Source organism: Cynocephalus volans, chromosome 1 (genome assembly GCF_027409185.1).
Source record: "Cynocephalus volans isolate mCynVol1 chromosome 1, mCynVol1.pri, whole genome shotgun sequence".
In the NCBI taxonomy this organism is placed as follows: domain Eukaryota; kingdom Metazoa; phylum Chordata; class Mammalia; order Dermoptera; family Cynocephalidae; genus Cynocephalus; species Cynocephalus volans.
In genome coordinates, this window is record NC_084460.1 from 56,094,981 (window position 1) to 56,115,584 (window position 20,604).

Sequence of the window (20,604 nt, forward strand, 5' to 3'; positions counted from 1 at the left end):
ATACTTTCCTCTTTCTTTGTATGCTTTGTGATTTTTTTTTTTGCATGTGACTTTTTAAAACTGAAAACTGAAGTTCAAATATTATAATGTGATAACTTTGGAAACCATATTTTCCTCCTTTCCCAGGATTTGCAGTTCTTAATTGTTAAATGTTTACCTCATGTTCAGCCTGTGTTTTGGCTGAGATTTTCTTGAACTCTAGGAGCTCTCTCTCACACACACACATCTCTCCCTGCCGTTATGAACTGGCTTTGTGCTGGGGTACTACATTAATATTTAGCTATGCCATTTATAATTCTGCCTGAGCTTTCACTTCCTGCATGCACTGAACCTATAGGATAGCCAAGAGTGGAAGCTTAGGGTATTCTGAGGTATTTTCTGAGCATGCATCCTGTCCTGGGCATGCGTGTTGCTTTCTAAATTTCCCAGTATACAGGAGTGGTTTCAAATGCCCTAATTTCCCAAAGAAACTCTCTTCCCAGCTTTTCCTCCCAGATCTTAGATGGCCTATTGTGGGTTTCTCTCTTAATCCTTGCCCCAGGTGGCTGTGGACTTTTTGATTTCCTTACAATGTTTTTGATCAATGCCTCCTTTTCTTTTCTGCTCCGAATGCAATATGAGTTAGGTAAAATGAAGAGGAGCACTGTGTGTCAGTTCTCTGGTAGCCCCTAGAAAGGTTAGAACAGACAAACACAATAATTTCTGAATAAGGTCTGCTCTGTGCCCTCCAGGACCAGGGACCCGGGTTCCACCCTGGGCATGCCAGCTGTTGTGAGAAGATTGCTGCTGAATCAGGGAAAGGGTGAGATAAAGTCGGGTAAAAACATCACAAAGCTTTCCTATCATTTTAAAGCTTTTTACTTGATTCAGACTCACTTGGTTGTATAAATCTTTGACTGTTTTCCAGAGTTGTGACAAATTAATTCTGATAATTTCTTCTGTTAAATTGTGTTTGTGGAAGAACAAGAATTTGGAGCCATCTGCTCTGCCACTTTGCTGATATCACCCTTACCTCTGTTTTTTGAAAGATATTTTCACTGGGTATAGAATTCCAGGTTAACAACCTTTTCTCCCACCAGTACTTTCAAGATGTTTCATCACTGTCTTCTCACTTGTCTTGTTTCCAATGAGAAACCGGCTGTCATCCTTATTTTTCTCTTTATGTAACATGTCTTTTCCCCCTGCTTTTATGATTTTCTCTTTATCACTGGTTTTGAGAAATTTTATTATGTACCTTGGTGTAGTTTTCTTCATGTCTCATATCTTGGAGTTTGTTGGTTTTGGGGTTTTATAGTTATCATACAATTTGGAAAATTTATGGCCATTACTTCTTCACACATTTTCTGTCTCCCTGCTCCTTTCATTTGGGATTCCAATTACATACATATCAGGTTGCTTGAAATTGTCTCACAGTTCACTAATACTCTTTTAATTTTTAAACATCTCCTTTTCTTTTTGTTTCATTTTAGATAGTTTCTATTGCCATGTCTTTAAGTTCACGAACCTTTTCTTCTGCAACATATAATCTACCATTAATCAAATGCAGTGCATTTTTAAAATCTCAGATATTGTAGTTTTCACATCTATCAGGTTTTTTTTTTTTTTTTTTAAGAGTTCAGCTTTTTTTTTTTTTTTCTTTCTTTCTTTTTTCTTTTGAAAGATGACTGGTAAGGAGATCTTAACACTTGGCCTTGTGCTGTCAGCACCACGCTCACCCAGTGAGCTAACTGGCCATCCCTATATAGGATCCGAACCCGTGGCCTTGGTGTTATCAACACTGCACTCTCCCGAGTGAGCCACAGGCCAGCCTTAAAAGTTCAGCTTTTTATTGAACATGTTACAAAAGAAGTTTAGTTGAAAAGACTAAAGCCCAAGTCATAGTCAGATTCCTCAGATTCTTTATTCTTTGCTTCTACTTTCTTTTCCTCAGCTGGGGCAGCAGCGGTGGAAGGGACAGGACCTCCTGCTGGTGCAGCCCCTATGTTGCCGATGAAGCTCCCAATGTTGACATTGGCCAGGGCCTTTGTAAACAAGCCAGGCCAGAAAGATTCAACATTTAAACCGGCTGCTTTAATGATGGTATCAATCTTATGTTCTGTGACAGTCACCTCGTTGTCCTGCAGGATGAAGGCTGAATAGATGCAGATGCGCTTGGAGACAGAGAAATGGCATGCGCACAGAGGAATGCAGCAGGCTGGCAGCTGCTGGGCGTGGTGGCAGCAGGCTGGCAGCTGCTGGGCGTGGTGTTAGACTCTGGATGAATTGAGGTCCTAACCCCAACATGGCCTCAACTTCCTTGAGAGGACTGAGCACCTTGGCAGCAGCTGAGGAAACTTATATCTATTAGTTTGATTAGGGTCTTTTTTTATCTTCCACTTTTTACTAAACTTTGTGAACATATGGAATGTTATATAAAAATTGCTATAACAGCCCCGCCTGCTAATTCTAACATCTGTGTCAGTTCTGGATCAATTTCCATTGATTGCTTTTTCTTTTCATTACAGGTCTTATTTTCCTGCTTCTTTGTATACCTGGTGGATGCCTGATAATGCGAATTGTACCTTGTGGGTACTCAATATTACTGCATTCCTATGCATATTTTAAAGCTTTATTTTCTGGGATGCATTAAGTTACTTGGAAATAGTTTGATCCTTTCAGGTCTTGTTTTTACAATGTTAGGTGGGACCAGGACAGCATTTAGGGCAGGGATAATTATTTCCCATTACTGAGGCAAGACCTTTCTGAGTACTCTTGTATACTCAGAGTACTTGTGAATTTTGAGTTTTTCCAATCTAATTGATGGGAATAGGTACTATTTCCAGTTCTGTGTGAGCACTAGATACCGTTTCCTATAATCGTTTAGGATGGTTCTTTCCCCAGCCTTGGAGAAACGTACTGACAGTACTCTGCTGAATACTCAAGGAAAACCCTTTGCAGACCTCTGGGTCCTGGCTCTGCCACTCTCTCCCTTCTGGTACTCTAGCATGCTAGCTGCCTCTGTCTCTGGCTTTTCAGCTAGAGAGAATCTCTTGACCACCATGCCTTGCTTGGCCAACCCACACATGGATGTAGACAGGGAGACCAGCTGTGCAGATCTTCAACTGCAAACATAAACAAGTCATCTCTGTACACATGCTGGGGGTTCTGGAAAAAGCACATGTCTCAGGGCCTGCATAAACACTGAGTGACCTTCCTGAAAGACAGTGGCCTCAGGGACCTCACTTTTGATGCCCATCTGCTGGAATCCAGTGGAAGCAACAGCAGACACACTGCCCACAGAAATGCCTGGTGTCCAGGCATGAGGAAACTTGCAGCCTCAGCTCCAGCGAGGCCCAGATGTTATACCTCCCACGGTTGCAATGAGGTTGGCCAGGACTCAGACGGGGTGCATGGGGCCAAGCAGAGAGGTCTTGTTGGTGTAGTTACCCCACACTGCCTTGTGTACCTACTGTGTGCAGTGCTACAGGTCCAGCTGCAGTGCCAGGGAGCTCCCAGCCCACGGAGGAGCGACCTCAGGCAAACAGTTCCACACATTTTGTGACAGGCGGGATGGCATGTGGGGGAAGACAGGCTGGCTCTGGGAGAGCCCTTAACAACAACCTGACATAGACTTGGGTCAGGGAAGTGATATGGAAGCTGAGACGTGGAGCATGGGGAAGGGCTGGCCAGGCAAAGGGGCGAGACAGGAATCACTCATCTTTCCAGATGCTCCTGTGGCGCTCCTGTGGCTCAGCTTCGGGCAGCGCTTGCGTAGGAGTCAGGATGCACATGGTCCTAAGCCATCCTCATGGGGCCTTCTTTCTCCAAGTCCTAAGCGGATGTTTTAGCTGAGAGACTGCTGCGCACACTCCCTCGAATATGTGCTAGGGCAACTCTGGGATGTTAGCTCCACAGTCTGGGATGTTCTATTTTCATCAGTGGACCGTGGGCACCAGGAGCGGGTCTGGCATAAGCACTTCTCAGACAACACTGGCCCGTGGAGCACTGGGTAGTGGGAGTGGGAATTGGGAAGGGAAGGGTAGAAGAGGGGTCCTTGCGGAGGGAAGGGATGGTGTGGCTAGGGCTGTGGGGTGTGGCCCTAGTTCTGCCACCAGGCTCGGCCAAGTGCCTTCCCGCTCAGGCCTCGGTTTCCCGAGGGGTTGGCTTCTACATGCTGGGGAGACGCCCGCTCCCCAGAGAAGACCCAGCAAAGGCCCTGCTTCTTCCGCCCTTGCTTGCTTGGGGCTTTCTCCAAAGCCTCCCTCAAGACCCCACTGGGCGGTCCCCACTCTTGGTTCTTATCATCAGCGAACACTCCGTGTACTCAGCTCTGTTGTCTGCGGTTACGTTCTCGGTGTCTGCGGGGACAAGGCGCATGTACCTGACATTTTGGTACATAGGCCGACGCGCTCTGCAAAAAGGCCGCCCCGGCTGCTGCCCTGTCCCCGGCGCTGGGACCTGTGAGAGGCGGGCTCTCCGCGGGCCGCGGCAGCTGCCCTCTGCCCAGCCCCTGGCCTGCCCCCGCCCACTGGACTCGGGGGGAGGATTTGGTGCCCCTGCCGCTCGCTGGGTCGACCGCGCCCCCCACGGCGGGTCCGCCCCCGCCGGAAGCGGAAGTGCGTCACTCGGTGGTGGCAGGGACACACCACGCAGACTCGCTGTAGCGGCGTAACCCGGAAGCACTCGCTGCCCTGCCCCCCCCCCCCGCCTGCTGATATCACTTCCGGGGCAGGCGCTACTTCCTTTCTGTGCTCGCGCGTCGTGGTAGTAGCAGGTAGGCTGCGCGGCGCGGTCCGGGGTCCGGGGTCCGGGGGCGGGGGCGGGGGCGGGGGGGCTCGGGGCGCGGGCCCTGCCGTCCTCATGGCGCCGCGCGGTGACTCTACAGGCCCGGCCGTAACATGCAGAACGACGCCGGCGAGTTCGTGGACCTGTACGTTCCGCGGAAATGGTGAGCGCCCTCCTTGGTCCATGCGCACCCCGGCCCCCTCACCGCCCCTCCAAGCCCCCGGCCCCTTCCACGCCCCGCTCACCGCGCCGCTTCCCCGCAGCTCCGCCAGCAACCGCATCATCGGTGCCAAGGACCACGCGTCCATCCAGATGAACGTGGCCGAGGTGAGCGGGCGGAGGGGCTGGAGCTGGCTGTCTCCGAAACCCCGAGTCAGAGCTGCCGGCACTTGGGTGAGCACTTTTTGAACCCTTGTTTCTTCGTAGGTTGACAAGGTCACCGGCAGATTTAACGGCCAGTTTAAAACGTACGCCATCTGCGGGGCTATTCGCAGGATGGTGAGTGTTTCCTTGCGCTGTGCTCTTCACGTGGGCTCCCTACTTAGGAACAATGTGGACTGGGGCTGGGCACATGAGCATTGGCGGCCTCTTCCTGCTTTTCCTGAGGCCTGAATGGAGACGGGACTGCTGGCTGCCTGCCCGTCCCTTTCTGTCGATGGAAAAGGGCTCAGCGGCCCAGGAAGGGACTCATCTGAGAGAACAGGCAGGCGGGCAGGCAGCAGTCCCTGCCTTTAACCAGGACCCTGCCAGTTGTCACAGGCCCCATCTGGCCTCCCTGTAGTCAGGCTTGAGGTTGGGACCAGGAAGGGCTGCTCACTGCTAATGCCTGTTTCTCCATTGGTTCAACTGGGTAGAACTTAGGCTGGACCTACCCTCTCAGTAACAGTAGTGGGAATATCCTGTGTGTATTTTTTTTAAAGGGTGAGTCAGATGACTCCATTCTGCGATTGGCGAAGGCTGATGGCATCGTTTCAAAGTAAGAGGGTCCTAATGTTTGGGCACAGTGGCCTAAGACTTCTCCGGAGACATGGTTTTAACACTGCCCTTCTCTCCTTGTTCTAGGAATTTCTGAGTGGAGAGTCATAGATGTGGAATGTTTGTCATAAATAAAGAGTGAAACCCTAGCTGTGTGGGTTCATTTTGTGCCTGTAGGCTTGTTCCCTTGCGCTCGAGAGGAGACTGGGCTGACATGTTGCTGTGAACAGGTGAGAGGAATGGGCAGTAGCTAGTTAACTGACAGGAGACAACCTGTTAAGTATGTTGCAAAACCAAGTTTTACTTTAAAACATAAATATGTTATCTGTGACAAATAAGCATTCTGAGGTCATGTTTACTCTTGCGCATTTATAGCCACCACTCCTGCTGGGTGCTGAGTAAACTGCACCAGGTCTGCTTCTGTGTGGTCACAGCCCAGCTGACCACCACACAGCTTGGACATCTGGACTTCTTTTAGAGGATGATGGGTTCAGGCTGTGGTTTGGTTTTGACTACTGGCTTTGTTGCAGTAGTCCTTGAATACCACACACACAGTAACAGCTCCTGGCATTATTAAAAAGGACACATGAGAGGCAGGGCTTCAAACGCACCAGTCTGATAAATGACTGTTTCACTGTGTCAGTACACTTAAATTGTTGGGTTGGTTGGCCACTTTCTTGCTGTTAATACCTATATGAAAAGTTTGAAGATGTGTCCCTTGAGGGTAGGTTGTAAACCAGAACAAGTTTTTTGGAAATTAGCCCCTTGTAGCGCTTGTAAGGTGGAAGTGCCCTTGAGGTGCTGTGTCAGCGGCAGAACAGGTTGCTTTTCATAGGAAAGTTGCCTGCAGCTCAGGCCCAACATTGCACATAGTTTAGCAGCTTCACAGTGGAGTCCTCCCTTCTTGAGTGCACATCAGATGTGAGGGAACCATCCCTGGCTTAGGAAGACAGTTACAAGACACTCCATAATAAATAAGGTCAGAATAAGGGCTTTGGTTTGTCCTCCAACCTGCTGCCCTTCCTTCATGTACTCCTGTTGTTGCTGGTTCTCAAGGTCCTGGTGAGTGGCTCAAGGAAAAGGAACACTGGACCAGGTGGGTGTGGGCCTGCAGGAAGTGAGTGGGTGGGCGACTGTCCTGTGCCTCTGGTGGGGGTCTGGGTAGAGTTGCTGGCAGCTGAGTGCTGTCATCAGCACTGCTGGCATCTCTGCAGAAACACCAGTCTGCATGAACAGAATGTAATGTATTATCTGGGGGACAAGCAGGTTCATAGAACAGTGGTAGGAAAGACAGCTTGGTGGCCCCAACAGAATGGCTATTTTTGAGACTACTGGCCCATGAAGAAAAACTCAACAGTTCTTGGTTCTTCAGAGTGGTTTTGGTGGGCAGCAAGCTGGAGAAGCAGACCACATAGAACTCACCAGAACTTCAGACAAACTTTGAAAAGCTGAAGATGGGCACAGAAGGGACAGTGACCACTGCTTGGGGTCCACTTAGCACAGTGGTCTGCCCTGGCTGAGTTGGCCCAGACAGCGTCTACTTCCTCCTAGGTGGAAGACATTGACACACCCAGCCCTTTGAGGGTGCCAAGGGCTGTGAAGGGGTCAGTGTTCTCCTGCTTGAGGGTCAAGTGTGGTTTCCAGTCACAACTTCAGCAGACCTCATGTAACCAGTTTTTGTTCCCTTAAAAGATTCAGAACCAAATCCAAAATGTTACTTTTCTCCATCACAAAATCGCTTAGGCAAATCAGGAGCTGGCGGTCGTCCTGAGGGCCTGGAGTGTGGAGGGAGGTGGGCTTTCCTGGTGACAGGCAGGGGGTGCATCCTGGCATGGGCTGGGCTAGCATCTGTGCTGATCCCTGTCAGGGTATGCAATACATGGATGTCAGGATTTCACAGTGACATGATGCTCCGAAAACAGAGGTCCAAGAGTCAAAAAATGAGAGCAAGACAAACGAGGCTGCTCTGCAGTCTCAACCTGGCACCGAAAGCTCCTCCTGCCGACGTGGCGAAGGTGGCGGCATTTCCACATCAGATGCCTGGGTTAATGCTTCCGTGAGTTGAACTCGCAGTCCAGAGTGTTCACTGAGGTCTAGAGACCCCGATCTCCCCTGCAACGCTGGTGTGACGGCTGCAATGTTCCGTGAGGTAAAGGAGGAAGACGCTGCATATCAGCAGTGACAGTGCTGACCGCACAACACAAACCAAACGTGCCAGACACAGAAAATGGAGACAATAACAAAACCCCATATTTCGTTCATGTAAAAATCTAGGAAAAAACTCAGAAATACCCCTGGAGGTGTGGAATGAAATCAATACCCCTTTCCAAGGAAACAGGGTAAAGAAACGAGCCTCGCGCCAGCTGTGGAGGGTGGGTGCAGAAGGGGGCCGATGGGATGAGGGCTAGAGGGCTTCTGTGGCAGGACACATCTGCACAGCAACCTCACGCCCGGCTTGGGCTAGAGCTGCTGGGTGAGGCGTCTGTAATGAGGCAATACTTGGTTCTCGGGAAGATACAGTGCAAGCTCCAGAGCCACGAGCACTGTGAGCTCAAAGCCGATGAGATCACGCCTATTGAATCGAAATCTTTCTTCCAGCTTCTGCATTGAAGAAGAGAGAGGTTAGGGGAGGGTGCCAGCCTCAGCACCTCCCACTGAAGTCAGGCTCTGGGCAGGGGGCAGTGGCACTGGCTTGCTGTTAGCCACACGAGCTACAGTACAGCCCTCCCCTTGGTGGGTCCCGTGGTCAGTGAGGTCCTGAGGCTGGGCTGAGAGGAGACCCACGGTGGGCTGGAGCTGGCTGGCGTGGCCACCATGGAACCCACGTACTCACATCAATGAGCTGCTTCACCTCGCTCTTGCGGAGGTCACTGCTGACCTTGGCAGCGAGCAGCACGCAGGCCCCGGCACACAGCTTGCGGTTCTGCTTGTTGAGCTTGCCCTGCAGGACGAGCTTCTCGAAGTACACGTAGGCCATCGACACTGTCACGGGCTCCAGGCTGCATTCCTCAGAGAGGTTCCGCATCTCCCGCTTCAAACTGTGGGTGGAGATGGAAGCCAGGTCCTGACAGGGCATGGGCTCTGGCTGGGGCTGAGGAAGCGGCTGCCCTCCCAGCGGCCTGGGCAATGTGACTTGGTTGTGCCGTGAGAAAAGGCACCACGTCCCCTGGGGCCACAGCCAGTGCCAGGGTACACGGCTTGGTGCGGGGAGTGGGCCAGATCCTGGCCTCCACCTGTTTCCCAGCTAGGTGCTCACAGCAGCTCCTGCCTGTCCTCGTGGGTGGCCCACACTGTCCTCATGGACCCTGCTCTTGGGGGCTGGGGGGTAAGGGGGAGCGGCCTTTCCAGTGAGGGGATGAGTTTAAGAGACCTCAAGGGAGCAGAGGGGAGTGGTGGGTGGCTGCTGGGGAAAGAGCAGATACCAAGGCCCTGGGGCAGGGTGTGGCCCATGACCGCCCTCTGGAACATCAGTGCGGTTGCTGTCCTGGTGCTGGGGGAGCACACAGCAAGGCAGGACCCAGTGAAGGGCAGTGGCCAGGAGCCTGACTCAAGCCAGGTGGCCTGGGCTCAGGGCAGCTCCACCCCTTCCTCACTGTGGGCCTGGACAAGTCCATCAATGGAGACAATCACAGTGGCCACCTCTGGGCTCCCTGTGAGGGCAGCAGTACACACAAGGCACAGGTGGGATGAGAAGCAAGGTGTTGTGTGGGGTGGGACGGGGAGGGGGTGGGGCTGTATGTGCCACATAAGAGCCCCAGTGTCTGCTCTGAGCACAATGGCAACATTGGGAGGGTGTAAGCACAAGAGGGACATCGTCCAACATGGGCTTTAAAAGGATCCTGAGCTGCTTTGCAGAGAACAGGCTGTGGCTGCTGTGAGGGTCATGTCAGAGACATGGCCCTGGCAGGGAGCTGTGCGGCATGAGCAGGTGGAGCCAGGGCCTGACAAGCAGCGAGGGCAGGAAGAACTGCTGCTGTTGGCCTGGGTGCAGGGAGGGGTTGGGAAAGGGTGGCAACTGGATTTGTCGAGCTCCAGAGAACCTACCAGAAACTGGAGTGGAGAGGCCTCCTAGGATGACCAGACATGGGTTTGCGAGGGTGTCCCCCACCACGGCAACCACCTCAGCCTCACCTCCTAATCTTGCTCAGTGTTAGTCTGATGTGCGGAAACTTCTCCCTGAAGGTCTCGTTCATGTCCTTCTTGAGGTCTGAGGGCTTCACGTATTCAATCACCGTGGTCTGCAACAGAAAAGCAGAGCAGGGTCGGGCTTGCCCCTCAGCAGCCCTGGGCCCACCTCCCCAGGCCCCTGCGAGGGCGGATTCCACACTAGCCTGTGACTGCTCACAGGAGGACGTGGTGGCTTCAGAGAAGCACCCCATCTCTGAGAACTAAATGGCTTAAGAAGACACCAGGGTCCGTGTGTCTTCCGAGGGGAAGACCCAGCCTGCCCAGCCCCCAGGGCTGACCCCCGGTGGGCTGCAGCCACAGCCGCCCCCAAGTGCTCTGACCCACAGCAGCACTCGGGGTCAGAGGGAGAGTGCTCACCATGTATGACGCGAAGATGAGGACCCGCTTGTGCTTGCCGCAGGGCCACTGTGGATCGTCCAGGAGGTTGGGGTTGTACTCCAGGGTGTCTCCCCCGTCGCTCCCTGTGAGCAGAGCCAGCCACTGAGCCTCCATCAGAACTGTCAAGCCCTGAGGGGAGGTGGCTGGGGCCAGGACAGTGGGACAAGGGGGAGTGAAGTTCCTTGGGTCTGGGGGCTTCAGGCCACCATTCCTTCCCTCCCCAAGGGCCGAAGCTTGGGGTAAAGAAAAGGACATTCTGATAGGGGCCCCTCCCCAGAGAGATCTGTGGATGTAGTTCCTCCCCACTGCCTGGCTCAGGTGAAGCCCAGAACCGTGGGTTCTGTCTGCAGTGGTTTCTCCAAGAGGCCACCTTCTGACCCTGCTCCCAGCCCAGGCTGTCTGCACCGAGGGCTGTGGACTTGCTCGTGGCTCATTGGTGCTGCCAGCCACGCAGCTGTCCCCAGCCTGGCCAGTGCTGCTGCCATCCCTGTGCACGTGGGCCACCCCATTCTGTGCCGTGGTCAGGGCACATGGGCTACCTAGCTCTGTACCGGCTGGCACTGACTTGGCAGGGGCAGGTTTGTGTCTTGACCCTGGCAGAGCCCGGGGGATGCTGGTCCGAGGCTGGGGCAGTGGGCCGTGGCTGTCACCCTTGTGCACGACCAGGGCGTTGGTAGGATACAGGAACTTCGCATATGACACAACCTGGAAGAGCAAGCACGTCAGGGCTCAGTCCTGCTTCCCATGACCAGAAGGTCAAGGCCAGCTCTGCTGTCTGCAGGGAGGCACTTGTGCCCCCATCCAGAGCACAAAGGATACAACTCGGATTGAGGTGTGGAGGCAGCCCTGGAGCTCAAGCTGCTCGCTCACAAGAACCTTCCAGAACACTGCCTTCCCCATCCTTCTCTGGGATCTGCAGCACCTTGATGTTCTTCCTGCCTCTGAAGGGTGGATAGTGTGCAGGCTCCTAATGCCAACAGTGGAGGTGCCGGAGACGCCTGGCCGTGGCCGCAGCTTACAGTCGGCTGCAAGGGACCTGTGGATAAAGGCTCCACAGGCCCGTCTTTATAGGGCAGTGTGGCCACTCCCCCTTGCAGCCTCGTGACCTAGCACGTCCACCTCCAGGTGCCAGCCTGCAATCCATGCCCACCCTCCAGCCCTGTCTGGCGCCAGCCCATAAGGGACTCTTACCTTTCCATCGGCTCCCAGCTCAACGCCTTCCAACTCAAAGACCATCTCGGAAGAAACGGAAATGCCCCCAGATGGATGTCTCTGCTTCTGGCTGTCCACTCTCAGGTCACTGCAACGCGTGGGAGAGGAGAGAGGCTACGGCCGTTCTGCCTGCGAGCTGGCGGGCAGGAACCAAGCTTGGGCTGCTCCCATGCACCCACGCAGAAGCGCCCATGGGATCGGCACCTACATGGTCCCTCTTTGGAGGAAAAGTGGCACTGGCAGGACCAGCAAGACCCGTGTCGAGGAGCACTTAAGCCTCACTTCTCCCCAGCAACAGAAGCTGCCCGTTAAAACACCCCAGGTCTGCAGCAGTGACCTTGACCTCACCCCAAATTTGCTTGCTAGGTGTGGATACCACCCACCCCAAGCTCACACTCCCTGGGAGGTTGACTCAAGCCCTGGGGGTCGGCTGCTTCCCACGCAGATGAGGTGTCTCTCTCACTGACTATTCCATTCTTATGCCAGGGTAACACATAATGCTGTCTCCACCCCAACAGCCATCTCCTCCTTCCCTGAATTACACATGGGACCGTTGCCTGCGCTGGTTACGAGGACGCACAGCCGTGTCCACAAGAGGGAGAGGAACATCCCAGGCAAGCTATAGCAGACAGACAGCATGGACAGAGATCCTGCCCCTCCCAGAGAACAAGGGCTGGAAATGGCCACTCAGAGCTCCTGAGACAAGCTGGGCTGCTGACCCTCAAGTGAGCCACCCACGGCCGGGCTACTCACGGCCTTCGCTTTGATGGTGTGGTCCACACTGGTGCCTCTGCATGCCAGGCTTGGCAGGGACCAGGGCTTTGGGTTCTGCCCAGTCATGTGCATGTGCGTGTGCAAAGCAGGGGGAACCACTCACCTGATCCGCAGGCCTTCTCCATAGGGTAGGACAGAGAAGGCAGCACAAAGGGACCGCTTGGCACAGATGAGCACAATCCTGTGGGGAGGGTGGGAGGCTCAGAATGGGGGTGCTGGAGGGCAACAGGGCAGTGTTGTTTCCAGGGCCATGGGCATTTTGGTGGAAAATTCCTTCCTGCCTAAATTTAGGTAATGAGAAATTGTCCAAGCCTCCTGAGGGGACTCCTGGGCCCAGGAGGTGGGGGCCAGTGTCAGCAGGTCTGGCCGCCCCAGCTGTCACATGGAAGCCCTAGAGGTGGTTAGTAGGAGCGTCCCCTCCTGTGGCACTGCTGCACATGCCGGCACAACAGGAGGGCTCTTCCCCGTCTGGATGCAATTGGGGCTGGAGGCCTCGTGTCCTATCTTGGTTCCTCTGGGAAAGGCTGAGGGGACCAGGCGGTGAGACCGAGGTCTGCCCAGAGCCAGTCCTGGAGGGGGCAGGGCTTAATGCCACCAGAGAGTGCCCCAATCTACGTCCAGAGCTAAGCTGACCAGAGACTCTGTCCCATGGCCCTTGAGCAGCAGGGCCCTGGGAGCATGAAGCGTGACCACAGCTTCTCCTCCCCCATGACGGCGGCTCTGCCCTGCGTGGTCCATGTCTCAGCAGAGGGACGACAGTGGAGAGCCCCCCCCCCCACCTCTTCTGGTTGGGATGACAGGAGCCAGGCCCAGTGCTTGGGCCTGCCTGAGGGCTGTACTGGGCCCAGCTGCTATGCCATGTGCAGGACTGGGGAGGAGGGTCCATCCAAACCTATGGTCACCACTGATGTGGCTGCCTGGCAGGGTGACCTCCAGTGGGAAGGGGAGCTCTCTGGGACCCTTTGGGTCAGGGCCGGCAGTGTGGAGGCAAGGGGCTGGGCCAGGGGGGTGCCCCCCAGTGTAGCCGTGCACAGCTTCCCAGGGCCGAGCCTGGGCACCAGCTGCTGCTCTACTCCAGGTCTGGTTTAGCTTTCCCTCTGTGCTCCCAAGTACCACCAAGCCCTCCTCTTCTGGCACATTGCATTGCCACACCCATTTCTTTTCCCAGTTTCCCTCCACTTGGGCACTTTGGTGAAGGCGGCTGAGGGAGGGCTTGCCATGGACATGCTGTGAATGTGCCGGAGACCTGCCCGAGCTCCGTGAATCCACAGGAAGGTGAGGGTCATGGGGGGGCGGGTCCGCCCTAATGGACATGGCGGGCAGGGCGCTGCTGGCCTTGCTGTCACCTGCTGTTCTTGGTGTCATACTGCCTCATGTTCTTGATGAAGTGTGTCTTCTTCAGGCCTTTGTGTCTTGGTGACCCAGATGTGTGTTTGGTTCTGCAAGGGACAGATGAAAGCAGGCGGCCCTCGCCCTCTCAGACCCTCCCTCAGCCCCCAGGATCATGGCAGCCCAAGCGCGTGGGGTGGGGTGCAAACCTCTGCACCATGGTGCATCCAGCCGCATCTTCCAGGAACTCCAGGGAGCAGCGCTGAGAGGTGACGCGCCTCCTGCGGGGAAGAACCGAGGCCTCGGTGTCACCTGCCTTGGGGTACTCCTCAGCAGAGCCAGCCCTTGGCCAAGCTGCACCCACGGGGCTAAGAGGCTTCAAGAGAGCTCCTCTTTGGGGACCAGTGGCCCTGCAGGACAGGCTCCTCAGACAGGACAGGACAAGCCAACCTTCCCTGCCCATAGAGGGGCACTCAGCCTGAGAAACACCCGCTTGGAGGTCCCCACAGGCCCGGACCTGCCCCTGTGAGGCCGGGTAACAGTGTGTGGCTCGTCACATGAAGCAGTGGTCACCCCCAGTACGTGGGAGCCAGGCCCTGTTCCTGGGGAAGGGAGGAAAACTCATTGCTGAGGGGTCATTTTTAGGAGCTGTGGCCACCAGGCCAGCACCTTCCTCAAGGCAGGACCCCTGGTCTACACGAGGCCTGGTGCGGGCAAGCCACCTCCCTTGTGGAGCCAGCCTTGCATCCAGGTCCCCACACACACCATACCCTTGCCACAAGCCTCCTGCCAAGAGCAGTACTGGTCTCCAGGAGCTGTGGCAGGGACAGACTGTACCCGTGCCTCTTACAGCCATCGTCTCATGCCGACTCGAGAGTTCAAGGTGGCAGCAGTGACATCCCTCGTGCAGAGGGTGACACCTGTCCAAGGTCACACTGCCAGTGTGGTCCTCGTCAATTTTAAGGCTGTCACCCAAATACCAAAATCCATCCTTTCGTTTTTTTACTTACAAAGTAATTTTTAAGTCTTTTAAAGGACAAAGGCAACAGGAGATTGGTGACAGCAAAGGAACTGAAAACAGATCCAATAAAATGCTGGGTGCTTCCATCTGCAGAGAGAGCTGAGCATCCGCCCGCCCCAGCCTGTGGTGGGGCAGGGACCTGTTGGCCGGGCTGCAGAGTGGGCTGGGGAGCCTGGGAGAGGGACAGTGTGGGGCTGGTAGCCCTCAGGCCAGCCAGGCCAGCAGGGTCAAGGGGCCTTTGCAGGGGCAGTGGAGAGGCTGAGAGCTCGGCTGCAGGCTGGGAGGCATGTCTGGCAGAAGACATCTGGCTGTCCTAAGGGTCCCAGGGAGGGGCCAGGCAGGTGCTGACCCCCTGCTGGGTGATGGCGACAGGCCTGCCCCACTGGAGGCTGGATGTGTAGAACGCACACTGGGAAAAGCAGCTGGCTGAGTTGGAGATGTGGGGTCTGTCCCCGGAGAGGGAGAGGACGTGCTCTGCCCTAAGCGCTTGGCCCTGAGGACTGCCCCGTGTGGCCTCCTTGAGGCTCACGCCTCAGGTAATTACCCAGGTGGCTCCTGCAAGGTTCATTTGCAAGGCTGTGGAGGTGTTGGCGGAAGCCAGGGGTTCCTAGGTGGCCTTTCTGGTGGCGCAGTCAGTGTTGAGGCTCCCTGGTGGCCCTGGCCCACAGTCTGGCAGAGCTGTGGGTGGGGTGTGACCTCTGCTGCCCAACTTGCCTCCTGTAACTTCTGCTCACGGTGGACTTACGATGCATGTTTTCTCCTCAAGCTTTCAAGGTCTGTTCCCAGTTGGTTCCGCAGATCTTCACTGTCATTTTCTTCTTTCTTTTCCTTTTTTATAAGCATTTTATTTGTGTATTTATTTTTTTTGGCGGCTGGCTGGTATGGGGAACCAAACTCTTGACCTTGGTGTTATAAGGCTGTGCACTAACCAACTGAGCTAATTGGCCAGCCCCTAAGCATTTTATTTGTAAACTCAACCCTCAAAACAATTCTAAGAGGTAAGGCAGTGTTCTTACCCACAGTTTACAGATGGGGAAACTGAGGCACAGAGTTCAGCAACTGGCTTGAGACCACGCAGCTGGTAAGAGGTGTGGTGGGGTCCTGAGCCCAAGTGGGCAGTCTGGGTTCTAGCCGTTTGGACACCCTGCCCTCCACCTCCATCTGCCACACGCCCCGCCAGTGTTAGCTGGAATAAAGGTGCCCTGGCACTGTTTTCCCGATTGTTCAGTTTGTGAACCCAGTCTCCATTCCAGGTAATGTTTTTTGGTTTGGGTCCAAAAGATTCTGACAGTGCTGATGGCAGTGCCCAAATGTGGGTCAGGAGACCAGGGTTGGCCAAATGTGGGGGCGCTGATTCCGGCCTCTCCTCCCTGCCCCCACGGGAGGTGGCGTTTGTGGGAGAATGATGGAGGTGCTTCCCTCCCAGGGCAGGACTGTCACAACTCTAAATACCAGGCCAGCAGGACGGCCACTGCAAACACAGTGGTGATCCAGGGACCGTGTCTGTGGCCCAGCCCATCTGGAAGATGGGCTGGGAATCCCCAATGCGGACTGCATGACTGCCCAGGCCATGGAGACATGGCAACACGGCCACGGGTGTGCGCACATGACGACACAAGTCAGCCTTGTTGGGGGGAGGTCCTCCCAAGGGGATGTCTGCATGTCCAGCAGTGGAGGACAGGGGGGTGAGCCCATGGAAACACATCAAGCCGTACACCCACAGTCTATGTCCTTTAGCTCTCAACGTACCATACTTCACCTCAATTTTAAAAATGCTAGGGCTGGCCCGTGGCTCACTCGGGAAAGTGTGGTGCTGATAACACCAAGGCCACGGGTTCGGATCCCTATATAGGGATGGCCCGTTAGCTCACTTGGGAGAGCATGGTGCTGACAACACCAAATCAAGGGTTAAGATTCCCTTGCTGGTCAGAAAAAAAAAAAAAGGCTAAAAACAAGCAAACAAATCAAAAATTGCAGAGTTTGGGCTTTCTACTGCCTCAGCTAATACATTTGTGCAAACACAAAGCCCAGGGGGTCCCAGGAGCCCCTCCTGCCCGGTCATGCTAGGGTAACCCAGGATGGTGTCTATGCATGGTCCCCAACCATGGCGGTGACCGACCCAGAGCTGCCTGCCTCTGACTTTTGGGATCTTTTGGGAAAAAGAGATCATGGGTGGGGGGAGGCTGCCAAGAGGGCGGGGTGGCCACCCCATTTAACCGACCTGCTGGCCCAACTCAGAATCCCCCTTTACGACTGGGTGCCAACACGTGCTGCCCCATCCTCTACCCCCAGCCACGCTCACAGACAGCAAGAGAAGTCGCTACTTATTAACCGTGGTTTCTAGTGCCTGATAGACTTTCTTTACACTGTAACTGAAGAATAATCCAGAAGAGGACAGGAAGTGTCACCTCCCTGAGATCTGAAGACCAAGTCACCATTAGAAACCCAAGCCCATGGAAGGGGCCACATGGGGCTCAGGCTGGCCATGGAAGCCACTGACCACATAGAAGCCTGCTGGAATAATCTTGTAAGTGGGGTCAGACAATGCGGGAACAGCTGGCACCCTCCACCAAAGTGAATGTGCCCCTGCGACCCATGGCCGACATGCTCCAGCACTAATGACACCTGAACCCAGGAAGGTGTGGGCAGAGATCTTGCCTGGCTGGACGCTGGTCTGACCATTGTGCCTGGCATGTCACAGACCCTTGGGGTGTGTTTTTTGAGTGAATGGATGGTCTTGGGTACCCCTGTCTCACCAAGGCCCAGGCAAAGCAAAGCTCCCAGTTCTAGCATAGCCTGACTGGGAGTCCTGGGCCCTGCAGCATGGGGTCCCTGGGCAGGGAGGGCCTGAGGGCCAGGCCTTGGTCCCTGCAAGGCTCTGGCCACTTCTGGGTAATGTACCTACAGGTTCCAACCTCAGCCAACCACCTCCAGTTGTTTTCCAGCTGGAGAGCAAGAAACCTCCAAATCAGTGCTATAAACAAACTGCCAGATGCTAGACTGAAACTGGGTTAATTGGCACAGGCACCCAGTAGCTCCCGGATGCTTAGTGGCTCCTGGCGGAGACAGCAGGCCACACCTACGGCTACCATCCCAGGCCCTTCCTCAGAATGGGAGGGTTTCTGCTCCCAGAGAGCACTGCAAAGCCTCCTGCCTCAGGGCTACCTCTTGGCTCTTTGCTGGGCTGGATGTGTCTGTGATTTGCAGAGAGTCATTCGTGTGTAGGGATGTCACCTTCCCCCTCATTAGCACTGTGGACACGAACCAGGGTGGCTATGGCTTGAACTGTGTCCTCCCAGAAGATATGTTAGTCCTAACCCCCAGTACCTGTAAAGGGGACCTTAGATGGGGACAGGGTCTTAGCAGAGGAGTTAAATGAAGTCATGGGGGGTGCTAATACAGTAACTGGTGTCCTTATAAGAAGAGGAAAATGCCACACGAAGACACAGACACACAAGAAGAGGACATGTGGACACCGAGGCAGAAACTGGAGCCATGTGGCCACCAGCCAGGGAATGCTTGGAGCCACCAGGACCTGGAAGAGGCAGGAAGGACCCTCCCCAGAGCCTTTGCAGAGAGCACAGCCCTGGCCCACCTTGATGCTGGACTTCTGGCCTCTAGAACCAGGGGAGAATAAACTGCTGTTGCTGTGCGCCGCCGGGGTTGTGGTGCTGTGTTTCAGCAGCCCCAGGAACCTCACACAGGGCCTCCCAGGGAGGAGAGGCAGGAGGAGGGCACCGCAGGAGCCGCTGCCAGCGGAGCACCTGGACACCCGCTTCCAGCCCAGCCAGGAAGCCCACGGATCCAGCTTGCTCTTGGGCGTTAAGTAACCACAATGTTTAAAATGAAAATAAACTGTTAATTCTATGAGAAAAACAAGGATTTCATGATTCACTCACTGGCTTAGCAGAAAACACCGCACCAGAATGAGCCTCAGGTGTGAAATACAAATGCTCCATGGAGGGCTGCGACGTGGGCACTCCCTGGGCAGCTCTGTGGTAATGGGAGGCTCCACTTGGCTGGCCCTGACCACTGCCATGCACCTCGCTAAGCCCTGACATGCATCCGACCTCAGGCAAGCAGTGCTTAACGCAATCCCCATTTCACAGAGGAGGAGACTGAGACCCAGAGTGGCCACGCCCCCTGCTCAAGGTCTCAGAGCTACAGAGTGGTGGAGCTAGGATTCAAACCCAGGTCTGTTCCCAGAGCCTGGGTCAAATCATCACACTCATGATGGATACTTTGGGACTACCTCTAGGACTCTCGGAATTCTTTTCATGTCTGGAGAAACAACTGATCCCAGAACTCTCAGCCCGGTAGGCAGCTAGCAGTCCCCTGTGCTAGGCCAGCCACCCCTCCCTCCCTCAGCAACTAGGCCTGGGGGTACAGAGAGAAATGGACAGTCCTTATTCTGGGGGCCTGCCTCCTGACAGGGGAGGGGCAACGACTCCTGGACACAAGGCTGGCACCACAAACGCAGCAGTAGAGCCCAAGGAGGGATGACTTCCGGTGAGGGCAGGTGCAACCGTGGGGGGCAGGAAGGGCATCTGAATAGGGTCTTGAAGGCCAAGGGGAAGGGAAGGGGCTGACTCACATCTGGGGGCTGATAAGGCATGAGGCAAGCCTCGACAGAGCTCCAGGACACCCCAATTCTATTTCCAGGCCCCAGGTGACCTCAACCCCCGAGTCCTGGGATGATGGTCTCCAGGTCACTCCAATCCTTGTGTCATGGACTGACGGAATCCCAGGTCACCCTGACACACACACTGTCTAGGACTGATGGCCCCAGGTGACCCCAACCTCTGCATTATGGGCTGACAGGTCCCCAGGTCACCTGAACCCCGAGTCCTGGGCTGACAAGACCCAGGTGACCCTGATCCCCGAGTCCTGGGCTGACGGTCCCAAGGTGGCCCTGACCCCTGAATCCTGGGCTGATGAGGTCCCAGTGACCCCGACCCCACATCCTGGGTACCATCCCCAGTGTCCTGTGCTGACCCATCTGGGCCCTGACCCCCAAGTCCTGGCTGATAGTCCCCAGGTCACCCCAATCCCTGAGTCATGGACTGATGGCCCCAGGTGACCCCCATCTCTGCATCCTGGGCTGACGACCCCAGGTGACCCTGGCCCCGCGCCCCCAGGCCGGCCCGCCGCGGCACTCACCTCTGGCGCTGCCCGTCCAGGCCGAGGCCGAGGCCGGTGGGCGCCTGCGTGGGGCTGAGCAGGCCGGGGGGCGCGGCGGCGCGGGCAGGCAACCCCGGGAGGCCGGCGGGCGGCTCGGGCGGCGGCGCGGGCGGTTCGCGGGCCTCGGCGGGCGGCGGCGGCGGCGGCTTCTCTCCTCCCGGGCCCAGGCTCGGGGGCCGCCCGTCCAGGGAGATGTTGTTGAGAAAGAAGAGCGCGGCCTGGCGGCGCCGCGAATCCGCGCGCCTCCGCAGCGCCGGCAGGGCCCTGGCGGGGCCGGGAGCGGGGCCCGCGGAACCACCCGCCGCCGCCGCCGCGGCCATGCTCCGACTGCACCGCCGCGCCCGCATGCAAATACCGCGCCGTCGCCGCCACCCATTGGCCCCGGCGCCCGCATGCAAATATAGCGTCGTCGCGCCCGCCCATTGGCCGGCGCGGCGCTCGGGGGAGATCCCCCGGGTCCTAGAGGCTGGTCCGGCTCACTTCTCCCTTCCGGGCTGTGTGTGTCTGGGCGGGCCGAAGCTGGGTCTGGCCGCCTCCCGCCTGGGAGGCGCCTCGTGTGCATGGCGCCCCCTCCAGGGGCCGCGCGCTCCCCGGAAGGGCGTGCACCCGGCCTCCCTCGTCAACCGAAGAAGAGACCGAGGGTCTGAGGGGGAAGGCACCTGCCCGGATCGCAAAGTCCGGCGTCCCTCAGCCGCAAAGTGACCTTGAGCCAGCGTTGTGCCGGGCCTCAGTTTACTCTCTGCACCCGGGTCCCCTGCCGTTGCGCTCAGTTGCGGCCTCTG

The 20,604-nt window shown here is 55.9% G+C and overlaps 2 protein-coding genes across 2 annotated transcripts; one reads left to right on the forward strand and one right to left on the reverse strand.

Moving 5' to 3' along the window:
- Positions 1–4,694: 4,694 nt before the first annotated feature.
- RPS21 (ribosomal protein S21) lies at positions 4,695–5,888 on the forward strand. The gene is made up of 6 exons (XM_063110725.1): positions 4,695–4,753; positions 4,865–4,927; positions 5,028–5,091; positions 5,191–5,262; positions 5,685–5,740; positions 5,827–5,888. Exons 2-6 carry the CDS (start codon positions 4,878–4,880, stop codon positions 5,834–5,836), a joined length of 252 nt encoding a protein of 83 aa, XP_062966795.1. The 5' UTR covers positions 4,695–4,753; positions 4,865–4,877; the 3' UTR covers positions 5,837–5,888.
- A 132-nt stretch (positions 5,889–6,020) lies between these two features.
- On the reverse strand, positions 6,021–19,813 carry CABLES2 (Cdk5 and Abl enzyme substrate 2). The gene is made up of 10 exons (XM_063110712.1): positions 19,802–19,813; positions 13,830–13,901; positions 13,638–13,730; positions 12,395–12,472; positions 11,497–11,605; positions 10,857–11,010; positions 10,285–10,388; positions 9,871–9,977; positions 8,573–8,777; positions 6,021–8,340 (listed from the first exon to the last, which is right to left on the reverse strand). Exons 2-10 carry the CDS (start codon positions 13,838–13,840, stop codon positions 8,200–8,202), a joined length of 1,002 nt encoding a protein of 333 aa, XP_062966782.1. The 5' UTR covers positions 13,841–13,901; positions 19,802–19,813; the 3' UTR covers positions 6,021–8,199.
- Positions 19,814–20,604: the final 791 nt, after the last annotated feature.

Bases quoted from the DNA above. Each gene is read 5' to 3' on its own strand.
- CABLES2 (XM_063110712.1), bottom strand. The intron at 11,606-12,394 runs GTGAGTGGTTCC...CACGCGTTGCAG, and splicing joins GGAGAAGGCCTGCGGATCAG to TGACCTGAGAGTGGACAGCC. The intron at 8,341-8,572 runs GTGAGTACGTGG...TCTTCAATGCAG, and splicing joins AGGTGAAGCAGCTCATTGAT to AAGCTGGAAGAAAGATTTCG.
- RPS21 (XM_063110725.1), top strand. From the start codon at position 4,878: ATGCAGAACGACGCCGGCGAGTTCGTGGACCTGTACGTTCCGCGGAAA. The intron at 4,928-5,027 runs GTGAGCGCCCTC...GCTTCCCCGCAG, and splicing joins CTGTACGTTCCGCGGAAATG to CTCCGCCAGCAACCGCATCA. The intron at 5,263-5,684 runs GTGAGTGTTTCC...TTTTTTTTAAAG, and splicing joins GCGGGGCTATTCGCAGGATG to GGTGAGTCAGATGACTCCAT.